The sequence below is a fragment of the Myodes glareolus genome, chromosome 10 (genome assembly GCF_982192425.1).
Source record: "Myodes glareolus chromosome 10, mMyoGla1.1, whole genome shotgun sequence".
Taxonomy (NCBI): domain Eukaryota; kingdom Metazoa; phylum Chordata; class Mammalia; order Rodentia; family Cricetidae; genus Myodes; species Myodes glareolus.
This window is the reverse complement of record NC_142035.1, coordinates 27,735,861-27,759,761: the sequence shown is the minus strand read 5'-3', so window position 1 is coordinate 27,759,761 and position 23,901 is coordinate 27,735,861. Positions and strand designations below refer to the sequence as shown.

Below are 23,901 nucleotides of genomic sequence, written 5' to 3'. Positions count from 1 at the left end.
GGCCGGGCGGAGTAGAACGGAGGCCGGAACGCAGCAGTGGGATTGGGTTTGTTGCAGTGTCGGCCGGAGCGGTTTGGGAAGTGCACCGGGCGAAGATGGCGGCGGAGCGGCAGGACGCGCTGAGAGAGTTCGTGGCGGTGACGGGCGCTGAGGAGGACCGGGCCCGTTTCTTCTTGGAGTCAGCCGGCTGGGACCTGCAGGTAGCACCGCGAAGCAGGCCGCAACGGGCGGGCTGGGGAATGCGGAGCGCGAAGTCCACGCTCTGATGCTTACGCGGCCGAAGCGCACAGTCATCCCTGCGGGCCAGGGCCCGAGTCCAGGCCTCATGGTCCCGGGGCTCGCTCGCCACGCGTCGCCGGCTCGGCTTGGGAGTTGGGGAGCGCCGGCGGGCCTTAGCCTGCTTTGCAGGGCCTCGGTTATTTCGCGGACTCGCAGTGTCGGCGAGACTTCGGGCGCTGCCGCAGTCCGCGTGGAGTCGCCTGGGGGCGTGGCTGCCGCGGGCAGTGCCTGCGGGTGGCCGGGTGGGTTCTAGAGACCGGAGACCGGCGGCCTTATGGAGCCCCGTTTAGGTGCGGTGGTCGTCCAGTTACGCGTGGGCAGCCGCGAGGGAGGAACCCTACCCCGTAGTCGGCCCACGCCCCCTCCTGCCTAATTGCTGGGAGAAACTACCTGTGGGATTGTGGCTCAAGTTGGGGCCTCTTCACTTTTCCTAGTTAATTTAGCTGTAGTTTGGGGATCTCTTGGGATTTAGGGCTTGTTCACTGACATGTTGTAAGTGGCCACTAACTACTTGATTAATTTAGAAGAAAGGATAAGCCTCACTAGGCAGCGAGTCTTGTACTTCTGCTCCCTAGAGCAATGCCCATCTCTCGTGCTCAGAAACACTCAGTATTTAGTGTTAGAAAGAACTGGTTGCATAAATGACCTTGGCCAGCTACGTCTTAGGTAGATGATGATGACTAATATTTCTTGACTACCTGCTACGAGCCTGACGCTGTTCAGCATTACACAATGTCTCATTTACATGTCTCACATTTTGCAGCTGAGACTTTGGAGGATAAGTAACTTGTTGAAGACCTCACTAACTACTAATTAAACAGGTAAAGACTAACCCTATTTTACAGATACGGAATTGGACCCTCAAAGGGACAAAGAATGTGCTCAGTGTGTGAGCTGTGTGACTTGATCGTGTCTGCTGAATGCAGCATTGAAACTGCTTCCCAAGCAGTAGAGATAAAGTCTCTCTTTGATGACTGTGGAAGAACAATCTTTCAAGGCAGAAGATCTCGAGTTCTAGGCCAGCCTGGTCTACATAGTGAGTTTCAGAATAGTCAGGAATAAATAGAAAGTCCCTGTTTCAAAAAACAAAACAAAATGAGAGAGCTCTCATGCTCTTACAGACACTCCTGAAACCTCTGTGCTGAGCAGAAACACAAAGTGGACTAGCTTCTGTCCCAGTAGACCATCTAGACTGAGGCTCTTTCCTTTGGGGAACTTGGCTCCCAGTGCCAGGATTTGAATGCAGGTTCTCTAAATGTCAGTTCAGGTCAAGTCCTAAGATGGCACACTCCTTCCCAGCAGACTGGATCTATTACTTGAAGATACCTTCAGACTGGCTGTCCCATGACAGCTTGTTTTCTCCTATGTGGTTTGTCACCTTATGGGTCGGATCTGCCTCCTTCATCTATGTGGGACCTCATTGCTCTGTGTTGTCTCTTAGTGTAGAGAATGTGTCGTAAATAAATGCCTACTCATTGAGCTGGTGGCAGTCACAAATGGTCAAAGGACTCGTGTGTAAAGCTAAGATGACAGTGCATTAATCTTAATGTTTATCTCATGTAGTGTTGCAGGGTTGGTGGGATGACATCCCTGTTTCACAAAATAGGAAATTGGGCTTCACAAAGAAAGGAAATACAGCATCTATCCCTCTACTGCATCACGTCTATGAAAACATAAGAGTGAGCCTGAGCATATGCCTGGGGTTAAACTTGACCCCACTTCTTACCTCCAAAATTCTCTCATTTCTCAGTTCTTCTAGACCAGCTATAAAATGAGATGATAATAATAATACTATGGAGTTCTAAATGGATTAACACATATATAGTGTACAGACAAACTGACACACAAATAAGTAGTAAATAGATGGTGGTCTTACTTTGTTTTCCATGCTAATCTTATTTGTTATCTTCTTCCCCTTTAGCGGGTAGATTTTTTTTCAGGCAATATGGATTGTCTATTGCTTTTCTGTCTAATTTTCTTTGGTTCCAGGTATAGGACATCTTTTCTAAGAGTAAACTATGTCTTCATGTTTTTGTTCCATTGTCAGATATGTGTCAGGTGAAAGACTAGAGGGTCCCAAGGTGCTCTCTCTGTTTCAGATTGCACTAGCAAGCTTTTATGAGGATGGAGGGGATGAAGACATTGTGACCATTTCACAGGCAACCCCAAGTTCAGTGTCCAGAGGCACAGCTCCCAGGTAAGGACCAACTTCAGTTGCTGCATGAGTGTTTACAGAAGAGGGACTTTCTGACTTGACACAGGGTTCAGGGCTGGATGTGCGAAGGGGTTTGAGGATCTACTTTAGAGAACGGAGGAGTTCAAGGGTCTACTTAAGTGTTTTTTGTTTTTAATGTTTATGAGTGTTCTGCTTACATGTATACCTGTGCACTGTGGAGGCCAGAAGAGGCCATTTGGTTCCCTGGAACTGGAGTTAATGGATAGTTGTGGGCTACCATGTGGTTGCTGAAACTTGAACTGGGGTCATCTAGTGTTGGAGAAGGAAGGCTACTGTTCATTCCCTGCTGCTTAGCACCAAAATAATCACACAGAAACTGTATTAATTAAATAACTGCTTGGCCTATTAGCTCTAGCTCCTTATTAGCTAACTCTTACATATTAATTTAACCCATTTCTATTAGTCTGTGAATCGCCATGTGGCAGTGGCTTCCTGACAAAGTTCTGGCATCTGTCTCCTGCAAAGCTACATGGCTTATCTCTGACTCCACCTCCTTTCTCCCAGCATTCAGCTTAGTTTTCCCTGCCTAGCTCTGTTCCCCTATAGGTCTGCTATAGGCCCAACACAGTTTCTTTATCAGTGGTAATCACAGCATACAGAGGGAAATCCCACATCAGTCTAGGAGAGCATTCAGTACTCCTAACCACCAGGCCTTTTCTCTAGCTTCTGCTTAAGTCTTTAAGGACTTTGTGTTTATAACTGTCTCATCTCTGGAAGTTTTCATTCCTTTGAAATACTGCAATATTGACGAGGTTAGATAGCACCCTATTAAGATGATTGTGGAGAAAAACCTGTGTGACCCACCTTTGCTGAAGTTGACTGGGAAGATAAACTTAGCATTTTGTGTTGCATCACCTGCCCTAGACCTCTCACTCCAGTGGCCAATCACAGTTGTGATCTGCACAGGAGAACATTGATCTTCTCAGATGCAGTCGGGGATTCTTCCCACAGAAGTGTCTGAACTCCCAGAATTCCGGTGCTTTAAGTCTAATTGTACTTTCTCTAACTGCAGAATGCAGAAAGAATGTCTCTGTCATGAAGTGGGGAATTCTGTCTTGGCGGGCCTCTGAGCTTTAAAGTACATTTCTTCCCTTTGAGAAACACTAACACCAAATCTCACCTTTCCTGCCTTTGGTTTCCACAGAAGAGAGGCCATAGGGAAGTGCTAGCCTGTGAGGTGCTGATAAAACATCATAATGTTAATGCAGTATGAGTATTGTAAGGGTCTGGGCTACAGGCAAAGTTTCTGGGGATTTAAGTCTTTGATCCAACCCCACTGTTGAGTTCTTTTTTTTTTTTTAAGTAAATTTTATTAAATTATAAAAGTTTCCATTTCCGCCCCCCTCCCAACACCCTCCCACTCCCCCCCTCCTCCCCCTCTGTCCCCCAGGGCAGTCAGGGTTTCCTGCCCTGTGGGAAGCTCCAGCTCCCTCCCCCTCCCTCCAGGTCCAGGAAGGCGAGCGTCCAAACAGACTGGATCCCCAAAATCCAGCATATGCAGAGGAAACAGGTCCCAGTGTCATAGTCAATGGCTTTTCAGAAAGACCCCGGGCCAGCCACAGTCAGAGAATCCGGCCAAATTCCGAGAATCTGGCTAGATCACGTCCTCGTTCAGTCCCAGTCCGACTGGCCCTGGTAAACTCTCATCAGATCCGTTCCCTTGTATCAGTGGGTGATAGCATCCCTCGCAGTACTGATTTCGTCTTTCATGTTCCTCCTCCTTCCGCTCCCCATCCGGACCTCGGGGGGCTCAGTCTGGTGCTCCAATGTGGGCCTCCGACTGCATCGCCGTCCTTCGCCAGACGAAGGATCACTCCGAAGGCCCTCTGGATGGAAGCTGGGATCCACTGTTGAGTTCTTGATGTGTTAGAAGTACTGTGAAGGAGAAGTTGAAATGGAGCCTCTAATGCCAATCATTTGCTCCTCCTTTCTTCTTCTACAGTCCAAAAAAGTCTTAGCGTAGCAAGGGTTTATTAGAGTAGGGCCCAAAGAGACTGACTGCCAGGTTCAGAGCCCCAGGGCAGAGACTTGTGACTTTGAACTGGATATTTATCTCAGCTCCTCAGTTTTCATCACTGTCAAATGGAAATGCTAATAGTGTCTGCCTCTTGGCAGAGTCAGTGAATTACTACTTACATAACAAGCCAGGCATGGTGGCACACACCTTTAATCCTAGCATTTGGAAGGCGGATCTCGGTGTGTTCAAGACTAGCTTGATCTATGTAGTGAGTTCCAGGACAGCCACAACTATGTCAAGAGACTTTGACACAAAAATAAAACAAAACAAAACCCCAAAAAGTCAGACATGGTGGCACACTCCTTTAATCTCAGCACTTGAGGCAGAAACCCTGTCTCAAAAAGCAAAAACAAAAACAAACCCAGCAACTTTATGTAGCACATAATATGTAGATCATATTATGTTGAGCATAATATATTGCCTGCTATTACTGACACTGTGCCCTACCTCATTCCACAACAGGCAGACACATGTGTGTGGAAAAGTATATATGTATATGCCTTATATAAAACAACCAAGGAACTACACTTAACTTAGCATTAAGCCTGAGAATGTAAGACTGGACAGGCCCATTGACTTTACCTTACTGTTTTGCTTAAGGCCTAAACTTGATAGTGGGCTTCAGTGACGCAGTGAAAAGGAAGGAAATGGGATGTGGTTTGTTATGTCATTGACTTTGTTTAGGAGGAAAATGCTGATGGAATTTTCTCAGGAGAAACTAAACTGTGATAGCACCCCAAAGGAATTTGATGTACAGGGGGCTGGGGTGGGAGTTCTGCTCTCCAGCCTTTGACCTAGCTGTTACAGGACACTTAGCCTGCTGCTGACTTATCCCTGTTCACCTATGAGATACCTTTTATGTTGTATCTGATGCCAAGCAAGAACAATCAGTCACTACGCTCCTCCTTTGACTCTAGAATGGGGCATTTAGTGTGGAGCCCCAGTGGACTCTAGGATTCTGTAGAAAGGGGCAGAAGAATGTCTTTAGATAGAAATCACTGTTTGTACAGGGTTAGCCTGGCAAGGCAGTCTATTAGATTCTCAAGGCATAAGGTGTTTTGCGTAACTGTTACTATGGGAGGAAATCTAAGCTTACTATTAATTGCTGTCATTACTGAGCACTTAGTAAGTGCCAGCCCCTGAGTTAAGCCTTTTTACATTATTTTTTTAGTTGTCAACCACCTTGTGAGGTGAGATTACTATTGTCCCCCTTGTAGAAATGAGAGCACACAAGAGCTGGGCATCTTCCCCAGAATACACAAGCCAATCAAATGAAGATGAAAGATCAAAGCTGTTCTGCTTCCTTAATCTCAGCCCTCAGCCACAGCATGCTACTTCTCTTGGATGCTCAGAAGTCCTCCAAAGTTTTCCCTGATTCTGCCTTCCTCATCTTAACCTTTTCCTTTCTTAAATCCTTTGTTCCATCCAAACTAAGTTCTTTGATGACCCATCCCTGTCATATGCATGGTTCTATCTTTGTTGATGTCTCTTCTCTAAATGGCATGCTGGCTCCCTTGTGTCAGTCTCAGTGCACTGCAGTGTTTGCCTCCATCTTTGTTTCTCTGTTGAGCAGCTTAGACAGCCCTGTTCCTCAGAACTCTGATCGCAACTCTCACCCGCTCACTCTGGCCACACCCGTGTATTAAGTCACATCTGTCCAAGTTGTCTGGAACCCTTGTTCTGACAACTGAAGTTTTATACCTGAAAATTTTATTTCTGAAAATTTTCTAATAAAATTAGAAGTAAGAGAAGGAGTATTTCACTCACCATCTGTCTGGTTGTGCCAGATAGCCTCACCCGTGTTCTCGCCCGCCATTCTCAGGTCAGGATGGAGAGTCTCAGCTGCTGCCCCAGTGTACCTGGGCCATGTCCATCTAAATCCAAAGCTGTCACTTGCTGCCTTCCTGCCTAGTACTTCCCACCCCGTCACTGAATCTAACAGAATACAACAGGCAGTTTATTTTTTAATCCCTCTTTGATCTAACAGAATCTGTACTTCTTAAAGTTTCAGGCCCTTTCCTAAGACTACATTGTTTATTAGGCTACTACTAGCCTCTTCCAGCTATTTAAATTAGTTAATTAGAGGTAAGTGAAGCAAATGCTCAGTTATTTATTTGCACTCACTGCATTTTATCTTTCCAGACATGTAGCCCATGCTGGCTACATATAAAGTAGCTTGCTGTCCTCCTGAATACTGAGATAGGTATATACCACCATGCTTGGGCCTAACCACATTTCAGATGCTGAATGGCCATAATCCTGTGTCTTCCTAGTTGGAATATAGATGGATTATTTTCATAGTCACAGAAAGAAGCTACCACAGAACTAAGATGCCCAGCTTTAAAACAGAGAGTATACTAAAGGCCTTGGACTTTTGTACTACTTGAGAGTACCAGGGACCCTGGAAGGTAATTTAGTGCCTCCAAATAAAGATCACTGAATAAAGGATTCTGACGTTGGTAATGTCCCCAGCACATTTGTGCCATAAGGTGACTCTCCAGAGCTTTACCCCAGAGCAATTGTTCTCAAACCTGAGGTCCCTTCCCATCCTCGGCAGGACTGTGCAGGGCACCACTTCCAGAGTTCTGAGTCTGGAGAAGATTTAAGGTGAGGTTGATGATTCATAGATTCACTTCAGGAGCCCTTGACACTTCTCATCTAAGTACTACTTTTGAGAATTGCTTCAGAAAAGTAGTTCCTAAGTACATTGTAACATGTAGCAGTCTCTACATGTATCAGTATCCCAGCAGTACCCAGAAAGCCCAAGAGGGTGGTGCTGGTATTATGTCCATTGATATCTGAGAAAGAGAAGGCTTAGAGAATTTAAGTAACATGTCCAAAATTCCAAAGTGGGAGAATTAGGATGGGAACTGTCTTACTAATACCAAAATATGTCAGATGCTGGATTTGGGTATATAGGTTTAGGAGAAAGGGAAAAATACATATAGAGAGTATATTATTTGCTCAAGCAGGTATATCTGTGTATATGAATGTGTTTAACAACAAAGGAGTGGCATGTTTTTTGGTGGATTCTCAGTCCTAACCCATCATTCATTTAAAGAGACCTGGGAAAGCGACTGGAATTTCCTCTCCAGATATTAATGTAATCATCATCACTGGGATCCTTTGTACTGTGTCATATACCCCTTAAGGAGCTCTCAGCTAACTCAGGCAGGAACTGTATTTGCTCTGGGTTTTATGTTCTTGTTTCTAGCTGATGAAACTTCAGCATTTCTATTGTCCACTGATTGCTTCCTTGAAACAAATCTTAGACGTGGCAGTAACTTCCTTTCAAGTAAACAGCTATTCCTCTCTGTCTGGCCTCATGAACCTGAATTACCTCTTTCCCTTTCTACATTCTAGGAAAGTTGCTTTTCCCAAGGAATAATGGAATTTTTTTCATCTTTATAAATGAAATGCATATCTTAATGATTCTTAAACCTTTGTTCACTGATAATAGATTCAAACAAGGAAGAAATTGGCAATTGAAAACAGTGTTAGCAGAGTTAACATCTCGCAGCCTTCAGACTCTGTTTTATCCCCCCGAATATTAATAGTAATACTGTTCCTGCCCAGGTGAGTTGCCTTATGCCTGTAGTCTGAGTACCTGGGAGACTGAGGCCTGATGATCTGAACAACAGAACCTTTCTTTTTTTTACTTATCCTACAGTGGAAACAGGCAGGGAGCTTCTCCTCTCCAGTGCTGCCTGCTACCCACACATTCATTCTCCACGACTCCTTGACCTTTCTGTAGTATGTTACTCTCTGCTTCTACGCTCACATATATGTTTCCATAATGCTGGTCTAGTTCTTCTTTCCCACTGTTTCCACCATCCTTTTTCCACTCAGTCCTTGGTAATGGTCCAGATGTGTCTTTTTTTTCTGGAAAGCCTTCTTGGTGTTCTGTCTCCCCAACACTGGACAAGAGGCTTTGTGTTTATAAGGTCTTGTGTACTGTCACAGCTGCTGTTGTGCTGTGTGACAGTGGATAGTTGCTTGATTTATCTGTGCCAATAGCCTGTAAGAACTATGTCTAGTTATCTTTATAAATTTAACATTTAATTGGTGCCTGGCATGTTAAAAATTAAATGATAAAACTATTCAATAGTAATTTTTTTTCAATTTTATGTGTATGAGTGTATTGCGTATGTGTGTGTATGTGCACCTTGTACATACCTGGTGCCTGCAGAGGTCAGAAGAGGGTGTTGGGACTCCTGAGAACTGGAGTTACAAATGGTGGTGTAAGCCACTGTCTATGTGCTGGGAACTAAATCTGGGTCCTCTACAAGAGCATCAAGTGCTCTTAACCACTGAGCCATCTCTCCAGCCCTCAATAGTAAGTTTTAAAATACCTCACCCCCATTCCCAGAACAGCTTAAATTGGAGTTACCTCACAGTAGTACTTGCTAAGTTATTGTCAGTCCTGTGTGACCTTAGCAGACAAATGCCACATCTTTTGTTATCTGAATTTAGGTCAGTCTTCTGTCTGTGTTGTCCTCACACCACAACATCTAATCCTACTGTCCAACTCCTCAACTGACCATAGGTGTTGCCTTTCTTTAACTATTCCTGAAGTAATTTTGCTTCTTTCTGTCTCCAGTGATAATAGGGTGACATCCTTCAGAGACCTTATTCATGACCAAGATGAGGAAGAGGAGGAAGAGGAGGGACAGAGGTAAGGTTTTGAAAGGGAGCACAGTTTATAGGAAGTATGCAGTGGTACATAAATCTCCTAGGATAAGGTATGGGACACATGTTCACTATTGCCAACCATCACTGCTGTGTGTAGGGGAGGTAATTTCCTAAAAATACTCTGCTCCGTGTAGTTTAGAACCAACCTCTACCTCATTGCTGCACCTCCTTAATCATGTGCTGGGCTTTGGTTTATTTATTTATTTATTTACTTACTTATTTACTTATTTCTAATTGTTACAATCAGCTATTTGTCAAAGAATATTGTAGAAAGGGAAACAGAAGCTCAAAGAATGGAAATGTTACTCCATAGTATCACAGTGCAGAAAATACCAAGTATCTAATTGTGATATATTTCTATCCATATAAATAAATCACACAATATGTAGAAAAAGAGGGTTGTTTCACTTTTAGAATGTTATAGTGGAATTATTGTTTCATTAGGGAAAATATGAGACAGAATGACGAGTATAGCATTTATAGTCTGATAATTTAGTATTTTGGTATGTTCCCATGCAGTCCTTGTTCTGAGTATAAATAGACTTTGTGTTTTATATGGTAAAGATGATTTTTGTTTTCTTGGGTTATATTGCTCAAGGTCTAATAGACACTTCCTGCTGACACTGAAATTCCTGTGTTTTCCAGAACTTTGCTAGCCCATGTGTCCAGTGGTTATAGTTTTCTGTACCACTGTAAATATCAGTGCTTTGAGCCTTTTTGTATAGTCATTAACCACTTTTGAGTTGTTTTTGTTTTGTTTTGTTTTACAGTAATTCCTCCAACAGAAATACCGGAGCAAGAATATAAATACTTTTAAGGCTATTGATCATAGGCTCCCAGTACTTAATCCAAGACTTAAAGATTTCTTAACTGAGACCTTTCAGTTCAGGTAGAACTGTATTTACCTGAATTGAACAAGAATAAACTGACTGTAGCCTCATTTTTCAAGTATTTATTCTTCATGGGTCTGCTTTGGTCTGCCAAGCATTCCTCAGAGAGTAGAGGATAACCATTGTGGAGTAGTGCATCACTCTACCTCAGAACTTTGCTTTTAAATATACTGGATGTTGTTAATTTCAAGGTTTTATACCCCTCAAGTAGAAGGCACTGACTATCATCACCTATCTGACTTCCTAGTTCCCAAATATCACCTCTACCTTTTCCGGCCTAGTCACATCTGTCATTTTGACCTTCCGTTAACTCACATCCCTATAGCTCCTGTGGCCCCTGAACACTTCAGACATGAAACAACATTCCCTACCAGAGCCTAAGCTGTTTCCCATTCTAAAGTAATTGTGAGCAATTAGAAGACCAAGATTAATTTTTACAAATTCCACTGGCCCCTTTTAGAGACATACAGCTGAATTAGTTTAAGAATGATAAGGACAGGTGGTGGTAGCGAACGCTTTTAATCCCAGCACTTGGGAGGTAGAAGCAGGCAGATCATTGTGAGTTCGATCGAGGCCAACCTGATCTACAAAGGGAGTTCCAGAACAGGCAGGGCTACACAGAGAAAAACAACAACAAAAAAAAGATGAAGAATCAGCTACATGACAACTCATGCTTAGATCCAGATTAGTCGAAAAGTACTAACTTAATCTCAAGCTGGTCTTGAACCACTAGAATACTTGATGTAGGTATCTTGAAGCTTATTTTTGAGATCGGAGCTCCCCTGGGTTTTCGTTTGTCTCCTGAGGCTCCCAGTATACGTCATAAACTTGGCAGGTGAAACGAGTCTTGGGGGAGTTGTTGGTGTGGTGTCAGTCTGCCTCACATGTGTGCATTGCTCTGCTTGTTCTTTTGCATACATCTGCTGATTTGAACCTCACGACCCTGACTTAAGAAGCAGGTAGGTAGGGCATGGAATCCTTATCTCATTTCAAAGCAAGAAAATGTGCAAGCAATGCACTGGCTCATTACTTAGGTCATACAGTTGTCAAGCCAGGACTGGATCCAAGCTGCTTGTACTAACTACATCACTACCATTAATCCAGAGCTCTTAGAGTTAGATGCTTCTGACTTGGACCATAGCTGCTGCCTTCTGGAAAGGGGCCTCCAGATGAATGATCCCTGCTGAAACTCTCCTGTGCTGACGTGTGGTTGTGCATGCCTGGAATGTTCTTTCCCCATCTCTTCACCTGATAATGTCATCCTCAAAAGGATCCAGGAAATATCTAGGCAGCCTTGGCTGTCATCCCCATTTCTCCCTCCCCCATTGTGTTAGAGACCCTTACCGACTTCATCGCTGCTCACATTGCATCATACCTGCCTGCATCCTTACATAATGTTCCTTGCTAGCCAATAAGGCCCTTAAAGACAAGAGGCATTGTACCCTTTGCTTTAGTGGGCCCATAACTTGGTGTGTCTTCTGTTCATTTTCTGGTATGTTTGCACTTTCTATATAGGTTTTATGCTGGGGGCTCAGAGAGAAGTGGACAGCAGATTGTTGGCCCTCCCCGGAAGAAAAGTCCCAACGAGCTGGTGGATGATCTATTTAAGGGTGCCAAAGAGCATGGGGCTGTAGCTGTGGAGCGAGTGACCAAGAGCCCTGGAGAGACCAGTAAACCGAGAGTGAGCATAAGCATTCTTGTACCCAAAGGAATTGAGTTCCACAGTGGTGAATGAGACCTGCTTCCCTCCAGCAGTGACTAGTTTTTTTGTTTTTCTCACTTAGCTACTTTCTCTCTCTCTCTCTCTCTCTCTCTCTCTCTCTCTCTCTCTTTCTCAGAAATGAGAAATAGATAGTTATTTATTTAGGGGTAAACTCACAAAACAGAATTCTCTGCTTGACCTGTTGAATCCCGCAATCCAAATGAGCAGCCAGTGGAAAGGAGGAAGGAAAAAAGGGACAGATGCAGGTTCTGTGGCAGCATATATAGTATAAGAGGCCATGCCCCAGTAGGTGGGTAATCACAAGCGACAGGTCTTCCTGCAGCACCATAGTCCTTTTCATTGTTATTTTCTGCTCACACCAGGCCAGCAGGCTCGCAAGTGTGTGGAGATTTTCCCATCTCTGCCTTCCATCTCTCAATGGGATTACAGAGAGCACTATGGCACCTTGCTTCTTGTGGTTCTGGGAGTTCAAACTCGGGTCTTGCATAGGAAGTGCACTGAGCCATTTCTCCTACCACTTTCCGGATTTCAGTAGGAATTAGGATTTGGAGTTGTGGGATTCTTTGCTGGAGAGCTGTCCTGTGCTTTGTAAGATGTTCAGAACACCCTGGCTTGTACTAGATGGCAATAACACTGCTCTCTCCCACTCAGAGTTGTGACAACTGAAAAAAAATGATCCTACGTATATGAAAAAGGCCTCGGGCTTGTAGGAATTACCAATTTAGATAAAAGGCCAGAAAATCTTGCCTACAGTCATAGGCATAACACTTTAGCTTGCACTCGCTTGCCAATATATCTGCTCCTTTGTTGTTGTTATTGCTTTTTTCTTTTCTTTTTTTTTCTTCTTAGCTACTTATTCTCTTATGTCAAAGATTAATGTTACCTGTGTTCTATATCAGATCTTAGAAACACACCTATCCAATTTGACCAACTTAATGTTTTCCTTTATTTCACTGTAATTAAATTCACTGCCAGTTTTTATGTAAAAAATTTTTGTCCTAGGAAAATCAAAAAGTCATTGGTATTATTCTATACCAAAATTCCTGCATAGCCATTGTTACTGAGAAGTTAGTGGTTGCTGTTCCCTTTAGCTGGAAATTCCAGCTTTCACCTCTTATCTATGACCAGTGAGTTTGATGGCCAGAAGTTAACAAGCTTGATCAGAGTCTTACCCCTCTGCCTCATCCCAGTGTGTCTTTGTACTTGAGTAACTCCACCACCAAGTATTTATGAACTTGTCCTTTACAGCCATTTGCAGGAGGGGGCTACCGCCTTGGAGCAGCACCAGAGGAAGAGTCTGCATACGTGGCAGGAGAAAGGAGGCGACATTCGGGCCAAGATGTAAGTGTCTGTTTTCCTTAGTAGCTACGTATGAGCTGTTCGTTGGGCCCATTTTTAGAAATGATTGGTCACAAGTGTATGAATAGGCAGCCTCTGAAAGAGTCGCCAGCAGAAACAGTGTTCTTGCTGTGGTCTAGACAGGAACTTACAGTAAAAATGAAACAGTTTTCCCTTGGTGGACAGAGGCCCCAGGCAAAGGGTAGGGAAGAGGATGGACATAGGAAGGTTTCTGAACACTCTGGATCGCAGGCAGAGGGGCAGTGTGTGGGTGCCTCTGGTCATTGGGGCATGTTTGAAAAGAATGCCAGAGAAGGCCTGAAATATGGATGGGCTTTGTTCTGTTTCATTTTGTTTGAGTTACATTTTCCACATATATTCACACACATACTCCATGTAATGATACTATATAATTTTGAGTTTTTTAAATTTTTGTAACATTATGCTACAAAATACTTTGGTGTAGCTTTGTGTCCATTCATTTTTTTAATTTAAATAATTTAAGTATTATTCCAAAATAAAAACAAACAGGAAGAGAATAAAACTTTTATAGACTTGTAACCATAGTCACCAGTGCACTGGTTGTCAGCCTTCCAGACCCTTTTCTGTAAGTGTGATTGATAGGGCGTTGTTGACAAATTGTACATTTCTTTTTTCTTGATAGTTATTTTTATTTTTTACTTATGTGGAGGGGACAGGGGATAGGTAAGTTGAGTACAGAGGCCAGAAGAGGGTGTTTGATCTTCAGAAGCTAAATTTGTGAGCCACCTGGCATGGGACTGGGAACCAAACGTGGGTCCTCTGCAAGAGCACTGCATGCTCTTGACCCCTGAGCCATCCCTCCAACCCCAGGTATCATTTTTTAATAACTGCAAAATAGGTCAGAAGTAGATGTTGCTCTGGAGTTGAATGTAGCACAAGCTATCCATGAAGCGCATTGTCAGCCCTGCAGTTAGGGAGCCCAGGTATGGTTGAGTCATCCACTGCACAGTCTCCATGCGAGCCAAAGTCTCCTTAAAACGGTGCCCATTTCTAATCTGTGTCATTACACATTCCTGGTTTAGGTTGGTGCTCCTTTTCATTCATTCAGTCTGTCTGACTGGTGCTGTTTTTATAGTAATGTGATGAAATAGGAAAGCCCAGTCATTTGCAGGTTCAAAGTGCATTTTCTAGGTTCCTGTCAATGTAACTAACTTCTTATCTCTTCTTGTCACAGGTCCATGTAGTGCTAAAACTCTGGAAAACTGGATTCAGCCTTGACAATGGTGAACTCAGAAGTTACCAAGACCCATCCAATGCCCAGTTTCTAGAGTCTATCCGCAGAGGGTAAGGAGCAAAGTCCACGTTAGTCTCACTTTAGTGAATGAGATGTCAGGTGGGAAAGAAGAAATAGCATTTATTTGAAAAGTAAAATTATTGAAGCAAATTTTTTTCACAGTTGACTTAAAGGTTACTTCAAAAACTTTTGTCCATTTTTTTGCCTTTGCTCTGAGGTAGAGCTAAGTGGACTGCTGTGATTGAGCAGGTAGGGAAGGTCAAGGCAGGCAGGTACCACTTACATAGCCAGACCCTGGTGACTACCATGATGTCTCCCTCTCCTCAGACTGTTGAGTGTGAGGTACTGTGGCAGCTGTTGAGGTGGGGGTCCCAGTTTTTCTCCTCATGAAAGCCCTGAGGGATGTAGAAGGTAGACAGAGCTGGAAAGACAAAGAGGAGAGAGAAGGTCTTGAGAAAGCAAAGGGATTGAAAGTTTGTTCTTACTTTGTGCACTGTTCTATTTTGCTTTCTGTTGCTATGGGTAAACATATAACTGAAGGCAACTTAAGGGAGGAAGGGGTTTGTTTCAGCTTACACCCTCAGGTAATAAGCTACTTTTTAGTCTGCTCACTGACTCCTACTTAGCTATTTTACTTATATAGCCAGATTCACCTGCCTAGAGATGGTGTGGTCCTCACTGGGCTGGGCTGGACCCTCCCACATCACTTGCCAGTGAAGACCATCTCTCAGAGAGAGACATGGCCACAGGCCAAGCTGGGCAAAGCAGTTCTTCATTTGAGGTTTCCTCTTCCCACATGACTCTAGGTGGTATCAAGTTGACAATAAAAACTTAACCAGGACATCCCCGTTGCTAGTATGTCTATTCTGCTCACAGTGAACCCCAACATTGCCTTTTCCTTCAGGGAGGTGCCTGCAGAGCTTCGGAGGTTAGCTCATGGTGGGCAGGTGAACTTGGATATGGAGGACCATCGGGACGAGGACTTTGTGAAACCCAAGGGAGCTTTCAAAGCCTTCACTGGCGAGGGCCAGAAACTGGGCAGGTGAGAAGCGGTGTCTTGGGAACTAGACTGTCAGTTCCACCAGCCAATCCTGTGTGCTCACTGTGAAGACTCCTCATTGCTTACAGAGTAGTTGAGTTTGTTTCAGGAGAGGAAAAGAAAGGAGAGTGTGGGTTGTGGAGTCTACAGACCCAAGTTAAATCTCTTCTCTTTTTCACTTTATAGTTGTGTGGTCCTTAGATTGCATAGCCTCAGTTTCCTCAGCTATAAATTAGGATTGATAAGAGTCCTTATCCCACAGGATTATTGTTGGGAGGAATAAAGGAACCAATGTATGTAGAACTGCCTGGCATGAGCAGTAAGTGTAGCATATAACTGCTGCTTTGACTCAGAGTCGGAGTGTTGAGGAAACTGTGATCTCCTGGTTGCTAAGCCTAGAATGAGCATGCTGGGGTTAAGGAACTTCTAACTTACTTATCCAGCATGGCCTCCCAGAAGTATTTCTCAGGATGCACAGAAGCACTTGGACATTATTTCCCTTGGAAAGGCTGCTACTCCATTGTCCTGGCAGCTCTTAGGAGTTTTTTTGGTACTGCCTAACACTAACATCCAGAAATATCCAATTAGTATCAGAAAAATAGGCCATTCTACTTTGAGATACTTATATAAGGTGTTTGCACACACACTCATGGATGCTCCTTAGTTCACTGGAGACACACCCTCAGAGAGGATTCTGAGACCTTTCCACTTCCTATCTTTTACTTCTTGACCATGAGATGCAAGCAGTTTGCTCTGCCATTTGCCATTCCTGCTCTGGAAACAGACCCTCTAAAACTGAGGTCATAAAGTCTTTGTGAGTTCGTTACCTCAGGTATTTGTTACAGTGATGAGAGACTGACTAGTACATTTGTTCTTTTTTTAAAAAAAAAAAAATATTTATTTATTTATTTATTTATTGTGTATACAATATTCTGTCTGTGTGTATGCCTGCAGGCCAGAAGAGGGCACCAGACCCCATTACAAATGGTTGTGAGCCACCATGTGGTTGCTGGGAATTGAACTCAGGACCTTTGGAAGAGCAGACAATGCTCTTAACCTCTGAGCCATCTCTCCAGCCCAGTACATATGCTCTTTAGCCCTACTTTTTCTTTTCTACCCCGAACCCTCCCACTCACTCACCCATAGCCACCTTTCCATTTTCATGTCATTTGTGTCCTATTGCCCTCCCTACTCTTCTTCAACACCTTTACCCCCTCTCTTATGTTCTCCTTTCAAGTTTCATGACCTGTACTTAACACTCACCCCGACAGAAAATTGTGTTTGAAATAAAAATGCAGAAATATATCTGCTGATACATAATGATAGCCGTACTTCACTGGTTAGGCCAAAGTAGGGATATACATTAAGGTAATGTCCATACATACTGTTTTCCCCCTACTTCTGACCTAATACTTTTGGCCTAATCAGTGGAGTGTGGTTGCATGTACTTTTACTCTTTAATTTCTACTGCTTGTATGATTTGCTATCCTGTAATTTAACATTTAGGAGATTTGCTAATACTAAGAACAACATTGCAGTGCAAGTCTCTGTAAGTACATCTTCATTTTTAACTTGCATATGAAGACTAAACTTCCGAAAAAGACAAAAAACTTTATGTAGCCAAGTTACGTGGGAGTTCATTTTCTGAGATTGAGTCAGGTCCAGGTGAACAGCTTTAGATGTTTCTCCCATAGTTGCTATCAATTTCCCACTGTCTCCCTTTGGAAATAAGGTTTTTAATGTGTAGCCCAGATAAGACTGAAACTCTCTTCTCCCAACTGGCCTCAAATTCAAGATCATCCTGCCTCTTCAAAGTGCTGAGATTAGAAGCATGTGCCACCTCAATACAAAATAATTAGAAGCCATAAGCTCAAGAAATTTTTTTCAAGTTTACCTCAAAAATAAAACAGATCTGAGATTTGGGTGTTTTGTTTTTTCAGGTTATATATAAAAAATCATATTGTATAGTAAATGGGTCATTTTTCTCAGTTTAAAGGCACTTGAAAAAATTTTTGAGTTGTGCTGAATATTTGTGGGGTTTTTAGATAATTTATTTATTTTTATTTTATGTGCATTGGTGTTTTATCTGAGTATCTTTCTGTGTGAGAGTGTCAGATCTTGGAATAATAGACAGTTGTTAGCTGTCATGTGGATGCTGGGAATTGAACCCCGGTCCTCTGGAAGAGCAGTCAGTGTATTTAACTGCTGATCCATATCTCTGGCCCTAATTGTGGAGGTTTTAGCCTTTCCATCCATTCATTTGAGCAGTCTACCTCACAGTTTAGTAAGGACTGCACATATTTCAGCATGAGTTGTAAACACCAAGAGTGCCTAGGGCTGTGGCTGGAGATGAGTCTGAGGAGTCTTGCCACTCCCCTTCAACAGTGATGAGTCTGAGGGACAGGACTGAGTCTTCAGGTTGTGGTTGTCAGAGGAAGTACTTAGTACCAGTCCATCCAGTGACAAAGCAATAGGCAGTTGAAGGACTGAGCTCTTAATTAGGGAGACTCTAAAGAAAAGCTGGTTAGAGAGGTCACCACTTACCTTCTCTGCCCTGTCTGAAGTTCCCTTACTGCTGCATAGGTGACCAGCTGTCCCGGGAGGATCAGGCAGCGGGCCTATCCAGTGAGGAGAGGTACATAACTGCTCTGCTAGTACATGGTGTGGGTGGAGCTAATGTTCTCGGAGCATGTTGCTCTCCTTAAAGAATCATGTTAGAGTGTCTGCTTTTCTCCCATCTTTACTGGAAGAGCTCATGACTAGACCATAGCGTCTCTTAAGTGATTTTGGTCCAGGATTCTGGTGACCTTGAGTAATAGTAGCATGCAGTGTTTGGTGTGTGCTGTATTAAGCATTTTCATACTTAGTGACTTTAACCATCCTTTGGTGCCTAGTCTACATAAAAGAACCATTGCTTGCTGAGCGGTGGTGGCGCGTGCCTTTAATCCCAGCACTCGGGAGGCAGAGGCAGGTGGATCTCTGTGAGTTTGAGGCCAGCCTAGTCTACAAAAGCTACAGAGAAACCCTGTCTTGAAAAACAAACAAACAAAAAAAGAACCATTGTTTGGAGAGTCAGGCCTTCCCTAGAGCCACACCTTCTAGTGTCTGTTCTTCCTGGGGATACTATAGAGTCCTAGATAGTTTTGTGCAGGCACATAGGTGTTTGTACCACTATAGTATATGCCAAGTGCAATATATCCTTTGAGCTACTTTCTCAGTGTTCTGGGAAATCTTACTTAAATCTTTTTGTTTTATTGTTTTTCTTTTTTCTTCAACTTTTTGAGTTAGGGTCTTGCTTTGTCACCCTGGGTGGCCTCAAACTCCTGGATCATGAAATACCATGCCTATTTACTCTTTTTCCCCCACAATTTTTATTAATTTGAAAATTTTATATCGTATATTTTGATCATACTCCTCTTTCCTCTCCCAACTCCACCCCTACTTACCTACATAGCTGTATCTTTCATTCGTGTTTTCTCTCTTAAACCATCAAACCCAAGGCCTGGCCCTGTATTAAGAGCACAGGCTAGACCCAGATGCTAGAATTAAACCCTGGGTCTTCCAACTCAGATCAGCACTTGAGATTTTTTTTTTAACCTTAGTTCGCACAACTGTTTTTGGTTTTGTTTTGTTTTGTTTGTTGTTTTTTGGTTTTTTTTAGTGGAAGGCAGAAAAGATTATTCAATTGGAAAGAAAATCAAAGGATGACTCCCATTCCCAGCCCCAAGTCCTTTTCAAGGTTTTGTTTTAGTTTTTAAAGCAAGTTCTGACTTCATAACACAAGCTAGCCTTGAGTTATTACTAAACCATCATGTCAGCCTGAGAAAGGATTTTTAGTGACTGTTACTTCTGCAAGCTTGGCTGGTATGATACACATAGTTTTGAGGGAGAAAGCTTTATAGACTAGTCTGCAACACATGTTTCTCTTTTCTTTCTGTAAGATGGAGGTTTTCTATCTCAAACTGTCTTTAAAATGATTCAGGGAAGTTGTGGCTGCAAAGCCCAGTGCATAGGCAACAGCAGCATAGAGTGAGTGGAGGTGCCATTTTCAGTGGCCCCAGCCAAGTAAATAGACACCAGCTTCTGGAATAGCGCTCTCTTTATGCCAGACTTAGGTGTGACTGCAGCTTCTAGTAAGCAGCATCCTCTGTAGGAATGTCAGGCAGAGACATTGCTCTTAGCAGTCAGAGAAGGGCTATTGGACAGGTGGCATCATGCCACTGTCCCAGGCATGGCTGTTATGGCCAGGAATATGACATAAAAGCAGCTCCTCTCCTATGTAAGCATGGTTGATACTCTCTGAGATCCACCTTTAATTCTCTTAGCCCCTGTCTCTTCACAGAAGAGGATGGCCATTCTTTGCTATTTTTGTGTTTGGGTGATGTTTCCTAAATAGTTCCATAAAATGCTTTTTTTTTCTGCAAGAAGTTAACAAGTGTAACATGTAGAAGGTCCTGAAACTGAGTGTCTTTGCCTTTGCTCAGTCTCAGCATCTTCCATAGGTTAGTGGCCAGGAATGACTCTATTGGAATGTTGCATTTCCTGAACTTTGCAGATCTGTCACAGGAATATTGGAGAGTACGTTCAGTTAGACTTTCTGTGGGTACTCTTTATTATTTTTAGTTATGTGTCCTTGTGTGTATCTGTGTGGGGGCATGTGTGTGTGAGTGCCTATGGAAGCCAGAGGTGTTGGATCCCCTGAAGTTAAGGGTGATTGTGAGCTAGGAACTGAGCTCAAGTGTTTTGCAAGAGCAGTATGTGCTCTTAACTTCTGATCTGTCTCTCCAGCCACCTCTTATTTGTTTTTTAGGCTATAAAGAGGAGAAGGAAGGATGAGATTTGAGAACTGACCTAATTGGAAGCTTTGTGCTGAGATCAACAAGCTTTCACCTAGTGATCTTTCTTCTTTGCAGAGATCAGGCTAAGTCATCTAAGAGAAAGGCTGAGCTGGTGGGCAATTCAGAAAGCAGGAGAGCTCCAGATGGTTGTGGAAACCCTGTGTGTCTTGTATTTGTTAGTCACATTGAGTACATTATGTAATTCTGTCTTTAATCCCCAATAAAACTTAGCAAGGCAAGCACTTGTGATTCTTGTTAAAAGTCCTTGCTACTGGAAGTCCTGTTAAAAAGTCCTGTATTGAAAGCTGGCCATGGTACTACATTCTTGCAATCCTACCACTATGGGGGCTATGCCAGACATAGTGAGTTCTAGGCCAGCCTGGGCTATGTAGTAAGAGCCTGTCTCAATAAAAACAAAAAATGAAATTTGATTTGCCCAAGGCCACATAGCTAGTGTGTGAATTTGGACCCTGGATCTCTTTCTTAGGATGAATACTAATAATTGGCAGGTGCTCTTTCTGTTACTATATAATTAATCTGCACAGTACCTAGCTCGTAGCTGACCTTTAGGAGTCCTTATTCCTCCACCATCATAGCTGGAACATATGAAATGTACTTGTGAGTTCATATTAGAGGATGCCTGCCTGAAAGAACATAACACAATCAGTCACTTGTCGGGCTATGCCAAGACTGCCTTAGTCACAGTCTTGTACTGTGTTCTCGAAGCACCACTTCACTGAGACACCCTGATTGTCGGTTCGTTAGCCTCTCAGCAGTCTCTTCTTGCTACCACAGGCCTTTGTCAGATAGGACACCCAGGTTGAACACCTGACCTGAGTAGTTGTTGCCTGGAGTCTGAGGTAAATATATTAGGTCCATGGTGGCAGGATTCTGCCATTCTTAGCCACTGAGAACAGCATCAGGAACAGGTTCTGGGCATAACAGTTGCTCAGTGAGAATGCAGAGATTTCTGCCTGTGAAGGCTTTGTTTTTGCACTGCCCTAATGTGCTCCATTCTCCTCAGCACGGCCCCCCAGGTATTGAACACCAGCTCTCCAGCCCAGCAAGCAGAAAATGAAGCCAAAGCCAGCTCATCAATCTTAATCAATGAGGCAGAACCTACCACGAACATCCAAATCCGGCTTGCAGATGGTGGGAGGCTGGTGCAGAAATTTAACCACAGCCACAGGTACTTGCACTATGTGGACTACCTTTTGCGAGCATGTCCTTGAGTCCAGTATAGACTTATGGGAAGCAGGCAGTGGGGTCTGTCTGTTCATGTCTCATCTGTAGGTCTCATTCCTCATCATCAGGTTTAACCCACCAGGCTCTGTATTCAAAGGAAGTTTGAATTCCTTTGAATCTTTAGAAGTGAATCTTTTCTAAAGTGAAAAGAAGTTGAATCTTTAGAAGTGGTTCTAAAGATAGGGAAACTGAGGCACCATAGACTGAAGAGACTATCAGGAGAGGTGCCTGGGCCTGTTAATAGTGAAGATACTTGGCAGCTCTTTTCTGTAAGATTCATCCATGGTGGGTCAGCTAAGCCAGGTGTGGGCCAGTGAGTAGTCTGGCAATCCTTGAGTCTAACCAGATGTGCCAATAGGATAAAGGTATAAAGCAAGCCCAGAGATCTTCCTGGATTCTTCCAAGTGTGCCTAATGTTGGTGTTTTCCTCTGAGAGAGTTGGGATCTGTTTCACCAACCAGTTACTACTTTAGTGTTACCTCACTGATTAGCCCCACCTGGGTGACAACCTGTGGAGAGTAGATGAGGGGTCTCGGCTCATCTTGTGTGATACACTCTCATGGGTCACCACTACATAGTGGCAGAAAGAAGCTTCTGTTGATGGCATCTAGAGAAAAAAATACTGGTTCTATTGACTCCATCCTGTGACTCCAAGGTGCAGGATGGTGCCTGGAGGAGAAAGTCCTAGGACTAAGGAGTTGCTGACATATGGTTGAGAAGTGCTTTCTGTGACATGTCTGCCCTGCTGGGATTCACAATCTATAGGCAGTAGTCAGATAGTCCCAGAAGTGTGTGCTTACAGCCAGTGCTCTGGCAAGATTGGGGCCAATAGGAGGCAGCCTTACAAAAAATACAGCCTATTCTGAAGTGGAATAGGATAATGAAAAAAGGCAGATTGTGGGAGAGAAGAAAATAGAAATAAGGACAAGGAAGGAGAGCAGAATAGGGCAGACCTTAGGATTTCAGGAATAGAGAGCTTTAGGCAGAAGGGGGAAAGACTGAATGGATGTGCTTCCAGGTGATAGCTTTGGTCTATAGAGAAAGGAGGCAGGCATGATGAGAAGGGGCCTCCAGATCCTCTTCCCAAGAGTCAGGGGCAGCAACCAAGAACCCTGCTCATCACCTCCCATTTACCCTACTCCTCCAGGATCAGCGACATCCGGCTCTTCATCGTGGATGCCCGGCCAGCCATGGCTGCTACCAGCTTTGTCCTTATGACCACCTTCCCTAACAAAGAGTTGGCTGATGAGAACCAGACCCTGAAGGAAGCCAACCTTCTCAACGCTGTCATCGTGCAGCGGTTAACATAACCGCCCAGCTGCTGCCACATCTCCCTTTGCGTCTCCCATGACTGCAGCCATGCCCATGGGATCACCCTCCTGCCCCTGTACACACCACCCTTTCCAGTGCCACGTCTCATCCGTAGCTCTGGGCTCTTAGACTTCAGTTGGACATTTGTTTTCTCTTTAGTTGTATTTCCTGGGTTTTTGTGGTGATCAATGGACTTTAAAGAAAAAAAATAAAAACAACTAAAAAAGTTGATGGAATACCACCAATCCTATTGTCCAGAAACTCCCATTGAGCTGAATTTGATTGTTAGAAAATCATCTTGGGGCATAGTAAGGGGACTTTGCTTTAATCCTCTGCATAAAGTCACTGTGACACACTAGTCATCTGGTGTGTTCCTCCTGCTGCAGATGGTTATGTGGAGGATTTCTTCTTCATAGAGAAGGAAGGGGACATGCAGGAAGAGACTGCAGCCACTCCCTTCCATGAGGACATCTCACTTGCCCCAAGGAAACTAGGTAGGAGTCAGCACCTGGGGCTAGAGCTGGATACACGAAACTACTTCACTGGAGATGAGTACTTTCTCAGCACCCTTATCATCCATACTGGTCTCCTTGGAGAGGCCTGCTTGTTATCATTGCCTTATTAACAGTGGTCTTGTGTGGTCCATTTTTTTTCCCATTGGGATATGGTGCATGCAGGTCTAAGTGATTTAGTTAGGATGACTTTGTCTAAGAGAAAAACAAAATCAAAGTGTTATTAATGTTAATGGCAGATCTAGGTATGGGGATAAGTGTCTCGTGTCTGTAGTGCCTTTAACTGTGGTGGTAACTGCAAGAGTCTTAAGCAAATTTTCTTTGGTCATAAGTAGTTAATGTCAGCATATGGCTTTGGATCATAAGTTCTGTTTCACACTTATTCTCTGCCCTGTTGACCACTGACTTACAGCAACCTGAGCCACATCCCAGCCTTGACAAAGGCCTCTACCCTTGAAGGTGTAAGGAGGATAGTATGAACCTTGGCTAGAACTCTTCTGCCTCC

At 43.6% G+C, this 23,901-nt stretch overlaps 1 protein-coding gene across 1 annotated transcript; it reads left to right on the top strand.

Moving 5' to 3' along the window:
* Nucleotides 1–41: 41 nt before the first annotated feature.
* Nsfl1c (NSFL1 cofactor) lies at nt 42–23,113 on the top strand. Its single transcript, XM_048445636.3, has 9 exons — nt 42–200; nt 2,379–2,476; nt 9,133–9,207; nt 11,630–11,795; nt 13,086–13,178; nt 14,392–14,501; nt 15,356–15,493; nt 21,353–21,517; nt 22,721–23,113. The coding sequence occupies exons 1-9, from the start codon at nt 96–98 to the stop codon at nt 22,881–22,883; spliced, it is 1,113 nt and encodes a 370-aa protein (XP_048301593.1). The 5' UTR covers nt 42–95; the 3' UTR covers nt 22,884–23,113.
* Nucleotides 23,114–23,901: the final 788 nt, after the last annotated feature.